This window comes from Rhinopithecus roxellana, chromosome 17 (genome assembly GCF_007565055.1).
Source record: "Rhinopithecus roxellana isolate Shanxi Qingling chromosome 17, ASM756505v1, whole genome shotgun sequence".
NCBI lineage: Eukaryota > Metazoa > Chordata > Mammalia > Primates > Cercopithecidae > Rhinopithecus > Rhinopithecus roxellana.
In genome coordinates this window covers 75,153,943-75,166,524 of record NC_044565.1, presented here as the reverse complement: position 1 = coordinate 75,166,524, position 12,582 = coordinate 75,153,943, and the positions used below count along the sequence as shown (strand labels likewise).

Genomic DNA, 12,582 nt, shown 5'->3' with positions numbered 1-12,582 from the left:
AAAATTAAAAAAAAAAGAAAGAAAGAAAGGTATTTATGGATCCTTACGTCAAAGCGGGGATGGAGTTACTCCAATGCAGTCATTTTCAACATTAAAGGGACTCTTCTATAAGGAATCTAATTCATGAGAAGACAAAGCATTCTACTTTAAGTCCCTGGGAAACATCTCATGAGCAGTATTTTGCATGGGCCTATTTTATTTTGAATCAAAACTATAATTTCTATTCTAATAATGATTAATTTCCTCAAAACTCTTTCCCAATCCAGAAGTAAAATCAACTTAAACCCTCAATTTCTGGCAAAGATAGCCTAAGGCTGAGGAGGCACCATCTCTTTTCTTTTTCTTTGCTTTAGTTTCCCCACATGCAAACAGTAAATTCATTTGTATTACTTTTCCCTAGGGAAAAAAAATCAGTCTGACTCCAGAATATTCTGGAGCCATACAGTATTGACTTCTTAAAATCAGTCTCAACACCCAGAAATGTCCTTGAATTTTCTTGTTTCTTATAAACTCTTGGGTCCTTGGAATTAAAACCTTTCTCTGGCAGTGAAGACTGGTCATCGAGGAATTTAAACTACATGGTCCTTCACCCTAGAAGGTTTTTCTTCTTTGCTGTTTTCATATTGCTGGATGAGCTTCTTGGAAGTGTTTATAACCAATCCATACCTACTGTTTCACAGTTATCTTAAACTTCATGTGGCCTATCAGGGGGCAAAGAGAATAATCATGTTCGTTCGGCTTCCCTGAACTGGGATGTTACCAAATAGCTCTCAGATATACCATCCTCCCCTCCACGCCCTAACCCAGGATAACGTGCATGACAAGACTGCTCATGAACTTTTCTTTGCAATAGATCATATCCTGTCCTTAAATGAAATCTGGATTCCCAAGGATACCAGCTCAGCAGAACCCTGTTCATCCACATTCACCAGAATGCCTTCTCAGGTGTCAGTCTGTACACAGTTATAATGTTGTTTTACAGTCTAGGCTTTCAGACCAAAGAATTTGCCATAAATCAGTGAAAAGTAGATGTCTTTCTTTCAGGAATCTTCAGTACTAACAGCCACATGGTCATACAGCTGGGAAACTGGCTCAGGGTTCCTGATTCCCACACAGAATTGTGTATGGGACAAGCAGCTTAAGGAACTCGCTGATTTTGCAAGGAAAAAAGCACAAAGCTTTATCATTATTCCTTCTTTAAAACAGTTTGTTTTCACACCTAACATTACTCTTAAATGCTTAAGCAGTTTTTGTTGGTTTTCATCAGCTCTTGTAAGGTCATTTATGGCTGGTCCAACTTCCACTGCCTTTTAGTACCCACTAGGTTGGTGTAAGCCAATCCCAAAGATACGTTTCTTGTTGTTGTTGTTGTTTTTTGCACACAAGTTAAAGGTAGTCTCCATGCAGGGAGGGCTTTCAATGCTGCAGAACGTGTTCTCTGGAAGTCTTCTCTCCCAAGGACCCCCTTGGTCCATCTGGAAAGCTCTGCCCTGTAAGGCTCCCAATCAATCTGTCAGGACCTGTCAGCAAGGATGTCTCAGAGGAGCAGAGTTGCCCACACACTAGATTTCTCCTGCTACTGCTTCTGTTCTCTCTTCACGTGAGTGTGATTACCATCCATATCCTAAACTTCAACATCCACATTAAGGCTACAACAGTTCTCAGGACCAGACGCTTCCTCAACAGCATTTTCAAATGGCTCCTCCTCTGAAGATCTCCAGATTGCAATTCATCCCATGCATAAGAATGTTGCTCCAATTCCCCTCATCTATACTTACTATATTTGCCTTTATCCAATTGCCACCCCAAGGATTTTCCCATCTTCTGCAGCATCTATCCCATAATGGGTGCTCTCAACTATACCAGGGACACCTCCCATGAGCATGTGGTAACTGGCACTAGGCATCCAGAGCCTTTAAGCAATGTTCTTGCCCACCTCCCTGAAGTGGCTGGCATAAGCAGATCTGTCCATGTTAAATACTGCCTATCTCCTAACATTCAGCTTTGTTTTACCAAAGCAAAAATCTTGAATGTCTCCTCTAAGTCTCTGCCAAACCACTCTGCTCTCTCACTCAGGGCAACCAGGAAGACCCAGACAATCTTACTGGTAACCTCTTTGTGGTATCAGACTGCAACCATAAAGAATCTTCGCTCCAGACACATGAACTTCCTTTTACAACGGGAGACAAAACCATTTATCATCAAACCCTGAGATGTTTTCATAACTTGCCATGCTTCTTAATGTCAATCTGAACTGAAGCCTGAAGGCTAATGCTACAGGCAAGACATTCAACCATAGTATTAATAAAAGTAAAAAGAAGAGGCCTTGTGTGTCCAAAGCGTCCATACTTCTCTTAGTGTGGAACTATGGACTGCGATCAAGCCAGAACTGGGATTCAGGAGTTCAGGCCACAAAGCTGCTGCTATGAGAACAACAGATTCTCTGCATCTGTCTCAGACCAGAGCTCAGGAGACCTGGGGAGCTGTTCTATGTTCAAATGGAGGTGCCAGATTTCAGTCAGCCCGTGATTGATGGCTGGGAGTCAAGCTGCCCCAGCCTGTTGCAAAGACTGAGAGAGGGCAGCACAGACCAGAACTCAGGGTTAAGATGTCTCCCGTGGTGCCAGCACGGGTGGGAATTACATTTTCTTCTGTCAGAAGTCACTTAACAGGGACCCTGTGTGTGCTTCTTCACTTCTATGGTTTCTTATTTAAACAAAAAAGGTTAGGTGTAACACTTGAAGTAAAAAGTGGGCTTGACCTCACTTTTCCTTTCCTTTCCTTTTTTTTTTTTTTTTCTCTTGCAATTTAATGCTACTACGTGTTTGGAAATGCCAGTCATTTCTCTCTCTCTCCCCGCTACATCAGCACATCAGATGACAACTAGGCAATTTTTTTAAGAGCCTGAGTTATATCTATTTAAAGATTTTTAAGAAATTACTGTATAAAACATGACATCTGCCTTTCCTGAAGTTATTTAACACTTTAAGTAAACAGTGGGCTTGTCCTCACTTTTCTTTTTTTTTTCTTTTTTTTGCAATTTAACAGTACTATGTGTTTGCAAATGCCAGTCATTTCTCTCTCTCTTTCTCCCCCACGTTAGCACATCAGGAGATAAATTGGCAAATTTTTTTAAGAGCCTGAGCTATATTCTGTTTAAAGACCTTTAAGAAGTTACTGTTTAAAACATGACAGCTGCCACTCCTAAAATTTAAAACTTCTGCTTTGTTGAATTTAAAGAACTAAAACTTTAGATGACTTTGAAATATAAGTATCCTATTTAAAATCTAAGCCCATCTTGAGAGAACAACAACTGGAATAAGCAATGAGAAATCCAATTTGGAGAAGTTCAAATTTCTAAATCATTCCAAATATTAAAGTGATGTAGTAGAAAAAGGACTAAGGAGGCAAACGCTTAAATTGGAGCTTCTCTAATCTTTTAGATCTTCTTTGCACAGTCTGGAAACCAGTTGTCTAGGGAACCATGTCAGTTACATGGCCATTGCTGCTCATCCTAAAGATCTCCTTTATAAGTAGCTCTACAATCTATCTTAGTAAGTCCTTCGGCGTCTTATAACCATGACGATAAATACGTCCTTCCACCATAGACTGTACTTAAAATATTATTTGCTGGCTTTAATATTATAAAACATTCCATATCATTTTTACTACGACAGCCCATAGTATGATGTAGACACTTACTATACCCTCAAGGACTTTTTCTAGCACGTTGTATCAAACTAATCTCTTTTTGTGTGAGTTACTTGGGTTTGCTCCTGAACATGTGCTATTCTAATCTTGACTGACCATTTTTATAAGATGGTCTTCCAAATGTTATGTCATTTCCATTTTCTTCCTCTGGGTTAAAATATATATATATATACACTATACTAAACACAATATAATTTGGTTTACATACTGAATTCTTTCCTACAAGTCACCAATGAAAACACTGTATAAAGCAGACCCCACCCCTACCCCATACCACCCTTAAGACTTCTGAGAGCTTATGAGCTCAATTCCTTGGAGCTGAAACTAAGTCTCATAGCTATCTACTTGGCAATAATTTTTCATAAATATTTGTTATTTTAAATTGAGATATGATTCACATGCCACAGAATTCACCCTTAAGTGTATAATTAAGTTTTTTGTTTTTTTTTTTTTTTTTTAGGATTTTCAGGTTGTGCAACCAGCATGACAACCTAATTCCAGAACATTTTCACCACCCCAAAAGAAACCTCTTACCTATGAATAACTATTCCCTATTCCCACTCTCCCCTGTCCCTGGCAACCGCTAATCCTCTTTCTCTGTCTGTGGATTTGCCTACTTTGGACGTCTTACAGAAATGAACTCACATAGCATGTAGTCTGGATTCTTTCACTCAGCCTGTTTTCAAAGTTCATCCATGTTGTAGCATCTATCAATATCTTATTCCTTTTTATGGCTGAGTAGTACTCCTACACTGTATAGAGATATATAGCTCAGTTTATTTATCCATTCATCAGTTGATGGACGTTTGGAGTTGTTCCCACTCTCTTGGCTATTACAAGTAATGTTGCTATGAACATTCATGTACAAGTTTTTGTGCGAACATATGTTTTCAGTTCTTTTGGATATATAGCTAGGTGTGGAATTGCTGGGTTATATAACTCTATATTTAACTTTTTTGAGAAACTCATGCAGTAGTTTAATGTGATACTGTGTTGTGATATGGCTGGTACTGGTTCATCCCATAAAAATATTTCTACCAATACCAAAACGTTTTCTACAAGCAATCAGGAGTAACATCCCATTCCTTTCCCAATTGCTGTGTGGCCTGTCATTCTAAAATTAAAAGAAACTAGACTTATCTAACACAAGCAGTTTCCTGGTAGTTCATGCTTTTCTGGGTGCCTTCAAACTAAGTGGAAACATATCTGAGAATTGTCATGCTCTGGAGGGTGGGTTGGTGGGGACACTAAAAATGAAGGACAGCTGCTAGAGGCAAGGCCTCTTGGGCAGCTTTTGTCATGTTCCAGGCACCAATGAATCAGGTCCAATATCTAGATGTTTTCAGTGGGATGAGAGACTATGAGTCTCTAGATCAAGAACTGGCAAACTATAGCCCATGAGCCAAATCCAGCCACCTGATCTCCTACAACCTGAGAGGTAAGAATGATATTTACATGTTTAATAGATACATTTTAAACAGCTATATAAATATCTACCTAAGATCCTCAATTTGCCTATTGTCTCACAAAGTCTAAAGTACTCCCTAAAAGTTTGCCAATCCCTTCTCTAGATGATACTGATGCAAATTAAATTATTTTAAGGCCAACAAATAAAGCAGAACACTAAAAGTTATTAATTTGTCACTAGAAATATCCCTTACCAGCTGGGCACGGTGGCTTATGCCTGTAATCCCAACACGTTGGGAGGCCAAGGTGGGCGGATCACTTGAGGTCAGGAGTTCGAGACCAGCCTGGCCAACATGGTGAAACCCTGTCTCTACTAAAAATACAAAAACTAGCTGGGCAGTAGTGGTGCACACCTGTAATTCCAGCTACTCAGGAGGCTGAGGCAGGAGAATCGCTTGAGCCTGGGAGGCAGAGGTTGTGGTGAGCTGAGATCGTGCCACTGCATCTCATTATTCATAATAGCCAAGAGAATGGGAACAACCCCAAATGTCCATCAACTGATGAATGCATAAACAAACTGAGATATATATCTCTATACAATGTGGGAGTATTACTCAGCCATAAAAAGGAATAAGATACTGATATATGCTATAACACGGATGAACTTTGAAAAGACGCTGTAAAAAAAAAAAGATATCCTTTACCAATGACCAGAGAACACTCAGCACAGGATATCAAGTTACCTAGAAAGTGACTAAGAAGACTGGTAAATATACAGAATCAAATTAGGAAAAGCAGTGCGTACACATTGGATGGGGATGGTGAATTGTGTTACCAAAACTCTGGCAAAATCCATAAAATAGTCATCCCTCCCAAAAGAAAGCACCTCACTAGCAACTTGGTTAGTTTCTCTCTATCTATAATGTTTTATCTGGAGAGTGCTACGTTTGACACATTAATGTATTTTACTTTACTTAATCCATCGCCTCCATCCTCATCTCTTTCCTGCTTATTCAAAACAATTGTTCTTTTTCTCTTACCAAGTGTTGAGAGCAAATCCTTATTCCCTTGGGCTTGTAAACTACTGTCCCCTCCTATTATGAGCTAAAAGTTGCACAGTGCTTAGAGCTCAAGGTATGCATTATTATTATTGCTCTTGTAATATATCAATTATTAAACATACCAACTGGTAATTACTGTAGACCCCCTGTTTAATCACTTTTAAAGGGAGAAGATAAGACTTGTTATTGCCAAACTAAATGTCTTCTCTAGTTCTAGTAGCTTCTCAAAAGTAATGGCAGTGGACTACTATGACATACCTCACTCCTTCAATTTCACTCCAAGATACATCATGCTCAAATGATCTTAGCATCTTCTATTTTTCTAAAGAATCACAAGTATCAGTTTCTGTTTGACCTTCAAATCTTTCAGCACAATAAGAAATTAATCTGTTTGCATTTGATCCCTTCTGTAAATATGAAAATGAAGATGCTAAAAGCTGCTTTTCCTCAGACTTCTCTGACTAACTTTTCCTTCCTTTCTGTTCCATGTAAGGCTTCCTTGGAGCCTCCTCTTTTACCTACCACAGAATGGGAGTATGCAGAGACAAGAGTATGTTTAGGTCCTTCCTACTACGTGTACCTCCTTTCCAGTTTTAATCATCTTTTGTGGTTCTTACTCCATTTTGCTATTTCAGTATCCTTCATGGTCCTGCCAAATTACCTCTTAAAAACTTTCCAACTAGCCCTCCAGCTCTCGGTAGAGCTCTGGCCTCGGCAAAAATAACCACATCTCCCTTCTTGCCTTTCCTACATGCTTAACTCTTTCAGTTAATTCCTGAGCTTTTTGAACAACAGCCATCTTTTAGGGGGTTTGAGCAGAGAACACCATCACTGTGATAATGTATATTAGTCTACATTCTTTTACTAGCTCCCTACTGTGTAGAAAATATATTTAAACAGGATGAATGGGAAAGTTATGGACAGAACAGATAAGAAACTTATCTTCACAGTCTTCTAAAATATAATTTCATCTTTCAGAACACAGTTCAACCAAGATTTGAGAGTTTAAAATACATATATACACATGAGTGTGGGAATACACAGAGTGGGAATTTTCATTCCAACAACAAATTATAGAAAACAAATCAAAACCACAGTCTAGTCTCTAGTCTTAATACCAGTGTTCTCTAACCATCTTTTCCTGATACCTCCAGATAATTCAGAATTCTCTTCTTTTATCAGTATGATCATAAACTTTAAAAACTCTCTTCCCGGATAAGTGCGGTGGCTCACGTCTATAATCCCAGCACTTTGGGAGGCCGAGACGGGCGGATCACGAGGTCAGGAGATCGAGACCATCCTGGCTAACATCATGAAACCCCATCTCTACTAATAATAGAAAAAATTAGCCGGATGTGGTGGCGGGCGCCTGTAGTCCCAGCTACTCGGGAGGCTGAGGCAGAAGAATAGCGTGAACCTGGAAGGCGGAGCTTGCAGTGAGCCAAGATCATGCCACTGTACTCCTGCCTGGGCGACAGAGTGAGACTCTGCCTCAAAAAAAAAGAAAAAAAAAAAACACCTCCCATCACACTCTGATTTGGGAGCTGTTTTTAAAAAAATTGTCATCTATATAAAACCCCAAGGAAATAAGAAGTACATCTTTTACTTAATTAATTTATTTAAATGAATTTTAATTTATTCATTTAAGGAGATAAATGACAGCTTACCCTCAGAAGTGTTCTTCACAAAAAAGATCCTGTCTGTCTAGTTAAGAAGCGTAATGATAAATAGGTCATCACAGGTAACTTTTATCAGAGGATTCAGAGCACAACTGCCATAAGCCTTCACACAAAAACATGGCATTTATAGTTAAGAAAAAGATGGTGCATGACTGTAGTCCTAGCTACTTAAGAAGCTGAGATGTGAGTAGCCACCGGTCACTGAGCAGGACCTTCTCAAAAGACAAAAAGTGGATGTACAAACCTGCTGTTAGATACTCTTTCTGTTAAATGACCAATTTTGAGGGAAGAGTCAATCACTTTAGATTCAGTACAGAAACGGGGAGGTGGAGCGGGTGTAGGGAACCAAAGCCACAACACATATGGACTTCACAAGTGCCAAACAGTAGTAAAAACTGTATCTTAACTCTTCATACTGTTCCCAGTGGTGAAAGATGGTCCTTTTCCACCTCACAACTGGCATTCTCTTTCACTACCTATGGTGCAGGCAATCAGTCAACATGTGACAGGGCAGGAAGCCGCTGGAACGAGAGTATGTGTCTAGCTCTCGCCTTTGGATGGGCTGCGCCTCACTCCTGAACAGTTTTCTCCAGATGCTGCCAGCAGACACTCTGTAATACCTAAACCACAAATCATCACACTCCCCACCCTTTGAGCCAGGCCTTGTCCTTGAGCTTCCCACATAGTGAGATATTAACCAAGCTGGCCACTGATACAACAGTGCTTTACAAATTCAGAGAAATCTGCCATGCCAGCTGCTTGATACACTAAAAACTAGGTGAGCCTTATAATGTAAAAATATCCACTGTAGGAGAACCTCAGAGAGCTATGCAGGCCATTTCAGACGTTTCACAAGGCAGGAGTCCTGGCTAGCTTACTAAAGAAAATATTTCATCAATGTAAACACATCAGACATATGACTGGACCCAAAATTAGAGCAAATATGTTAGACATGAAGCCATCTTGCAGAAACAGAATGACAGGCAGGTCACTTCAGATTCATTTCCAAAATCCAGGAAAAACTGCTTTTCCTCAGAAGAAGGAAACCATGCTAAATTTCTGCTGTCTGGTTGTTTTAGGAACCAATGTGGATTTTTTAGTGACTCTCGAATTTTATCTACTGTGACACATTAAAGCCGTCTACACTGAACCAAGCGTTTCCAATCTCTGATACCATAACTTAGGAAAATGGTTGATAACACTATACTCACGCTGAAAAGGTGCCGCAACTTGATCCTGCACGTATCTTAAAGGGAAAGAACCTTCAGTGGACTGCTCTCCCGAAATCCCCTTCTGGGCTGGAAAGTACTTGGGCTTGAGCACATATTCCTGGGTCTGGCTATGGTGAATCATCACGCTCTGGGAGGAAAGGGGAGTCACTCTGGGAAGAAACAAAATAAAGAGAAGGAATTAAATAATGGACTTTTAAAAGTCAGCTAATAAGGAAAGGATAAGAAACGAGTTAAATGTAGAAAGGAGCATCAGTTCCAGGCAAGGCTCTTTTTTTTCCCTTCAAATACTGTCACTGACCAGTTATGACATACAAGGAGGTAAATGACGGCTTACCCTCAGAAGCGTCCTTCACGAAAAAGATCCTGCCTGTCTAGTTAAGAAGCGTAATGATAAATAGGTCATCACAGCTAACTTTTATCAGAGGATTCAGAGCACAATTGCCATAAGCCTTCACACAAAAACATGGCATTTATAGTTAAGAAAAAGATGGTGCGTGACTGTAGTCCTAGCTACTCCGGAGGCTGAGATGGGACGATCACTTGAGCCCAGAAGTTTGAGGCTGGAGTGAACTATGACTGCACCACTGCACTCCGGCCTGGACGACAAGAGTAAGACCCCATCTCTAAAAACAGAAAAAAGACAAAGATGTTTACACAGACAGGTATATATTTAATAAGAGTACAGCACTGGAAATGGGAAGGGGGAAAATAGGGAAGAAAGTATAGGAAGGGAATTATGCAAGAAATCCCCACCTTGATTAGTTAAGCAAAATCAATCATAAACAATTAAAGCCTGTATTATCCAGTGGGACCTTCTAACTCTGCCTACCACTAAAGGTTAGCTGGTTAATCTCCTTAAGCCTCAGTTACCTAATCTGTACTGTAGAATCTCTGCGACCCCGAGCTGAGAAAAACAGTGATTGTAAAAATCTGAACAAATGCAAACTAAAAGAATAATAATTTTAATTCCCTTTTGAAATATAAATTACGATGCCGCTTTAGGGAAACAATTTTTTATACTGTGTCTCATAATGATATAAATCATACTATTTGAGTTAAATGTGTTATAATTATACTCTCATTATCTTTTTAATAGCACAAGTCAAGACTTCTGGAAACTTCTGAACATGATTACTATGTGCTCATCCTCCTGGTCCAACCCTTGTTTTCTGTGACAGTTCTCTTCTACCACATCTAATTCATATTTTAAAATAAGCCTCTGCCCAGATTCAGTTATTCCCTGAGGAAGAGGAATGAAAAATATAAAGAAGATATACCAACTAATTCCACAATATGCAAAATTGCTACTGAAATGGTTAGGACAGTGCATTTTTGCAGCAGGCTGAGACTTTAGAAAGGAACATGCTCTCTAATGCAATCTGACCCAAAACACTGGCCCTAAGGAGGGATGACTATCTGCACAAGGGGAAGAAATGATGCCATCGCAGTTAGTGCAAAAGGCAAATTGTCAAGCCACCCAAAACACCACCATACAATGTCTCATATCAAAAGCAGCAAAAGAAACTTTAATAGTCTCACTCTATTGCATTCGTTCTCATTGGAGCTGGTGAATGAGCTATTCCGTGGGACAAGGCATCCATGAGAGATAAAGGAATAGAAGAGGCTAGAATTAGGGTGCTTCCCTCTTAGTCAGTAATCTGGATCTACCCCTTAAAATCCTGTCATTTCAGGAAAGCCTGGAAAATCTATTTTGGGCCTGGATTTTCCCAGATGCAGTACCACGCAAGGGCACTCCCTTTGTCACCAGACTAATGACTACACTAAAAGCCTGAGGCTTAACATTGCGAACACTTTTGATGATGTAAGTGTTGTTTTGAACATTAAGTGTGTTTGGTTGGGATAGAGCAGCAAGTGAAACAGCTGGACACATCTGGTAGTGACTGGTAAGAACCACAAGTCTCTTCTATCAGCCTCTTGGAACAGGAATCCTCTGCATCTCGGAAGCAACTTGCCCTCTGGCCACGCTGCCACCCTGTCACCATGCTACTCTGACCCACTGAGAGATGTACAGGCTAGCTCCTATTCAGGAAAGGAAAACCCAGCTTTCCAGGAGACCTTGGGCTACTGCACCTAATTCGTGCCCCAACCACAGCCAGAAAGGTAAAAGTATGGGGTCCGCCTTCTACTTGAGGTTGTCTCTTGTCTCCTCTCTGAATCAAGGAAGCAGAGGACAAGAAATGAGCTGAAAGCATACATGTGGACGGGCCCTTTTTCCCTGAATGTAACAGAAAGGTAATAAACAAACAAAGTAAAACCAAGCTGTACCAGGTCTAGAACTTAAGTAACAGCCCTCAGCCATCACTAACTTAAGGAAATCAGTAGGTAAGTGCCACTACTGTCTACATATTCCTCAAGTTACAAACACATTGCAAATATGGAGCTACACACAGCTGCCCCCACTCCCTTACCTTCTCCTGCTTCCCCCCATGACAGGGGTGCATGCACAGGTACCCCACAGGCTAATGCCCCTCTGCCCCACAGCCCCACAAAGACAGAAGCAAGGCCATGGACAGGACCTCTGCTGAGGCAAGTAGAGGAAACTGTCCCATTACTCATCCTACAACCATTATGTGAAATCACCCTATGCTCTCTTCTTTACCTTCTCCTTCATGGTTGGTGTCCACTTTTTCCTCTAATTTCATTATTCACAGTTATTTCCACTTCAGAGCACCTTGCAGTCTTACAAATATATATCCTCTTTACTTCTTCCTTTCCTTCTCTGTTACCCTGAGTATTTCAGGAAAAAGTCTCTCTCCATTTAAATTGGGATTTCCTCCTCCCTTCCCTCTTCTCCAGAAAAAGAAAACCTTTACTATCACCAGTGAACATCAAATTAGTTACAGCAATGTAACCGTAATTTTTTAAAATGGAGGACTAAACTTTAAAAGAGAAACTTAGACTACAAACTGCAGAGATTCTGCTTCAAACTGGTTGGCAGGGGCACCCATATATTTCCCCTTCCTCCAAAGATATCCTTAAAGTTTCAGGTAAGAAATTAAAAAGATATAAATCCAGGGTTGATATCTAGCTATTATGCAACAGTACAGCCACATTAGTGGTTTAAAATATTTAAATACTCTGTACTGATGAAGCACTACTATACCAATGCCCTAAGTGCCCCTCCCACTGATGGATCCCCCTGTCCCATCCACTGGGCCCCCTAAGACATCTCCTCAATCCTATAAATAAAGAGTTAACCTTTGACAGAGCTGGAGAACTCAGGGTCTCTGCTCCAGCATCCCTTCTGATTGATCCAGATCTGTTCTACACAGGTTAATAAATATGTTTCATATCATCCATTAATAAACACACAAGAGACATTTCAACAAATCTATAAGAGATTCAACGTGCACCAAGAAACACTGACTGTTGTAACAGGGTAGAGCAAGCCATGGCCTTAAAAAATATTTTTCTAACTTCCTTCACCTCAACCCACAGTAAAAAGTACATTTTACAAGGAGATCCAATCCA

At 40.1% G+C, this 12,582-nt stretch overlaps 1 protein-coding gene and 1 long non-coding RNA gene across 10 annotated transcripts in view; one reads left to right on the top strand and one right to left on the bottom strand.

Annotated features, from left to right (window-relative positions):
* Positions 1–12,582, bottom strand: part of LTBP1 (latent transforming growth factor beta binding protein 1) — a 444,191-nt gene that overhangs the window by 273,655 nt on the left and 157,954 nt on the right. For all 9 annotated transcript variants that reach the window (XM_030921070.1, XM_030921073.1, XM_030921071.1 and 6 more), the window contains exon 4: positions 9,070–9,239. In XM_030921070.1, the coding sequence (XP_030776930.1) occupies positions 9,070–9,239 (170 nt within the window). The remainder of the gene's footprint in view (positions 1–9,069; positions 9,240–12,582) is intronic.
* LOC115894250 lies at positions 4,805–11,236 on the top strand. The gene is made up of 3 exons (XR_004054318.1): positions 4,805–5,149; positions 10,782–10,912; positions 11,022–11,236. It is a non-coding gene; the product is annotated as an uncharacterized LOC115894250 (long non-coding RNA).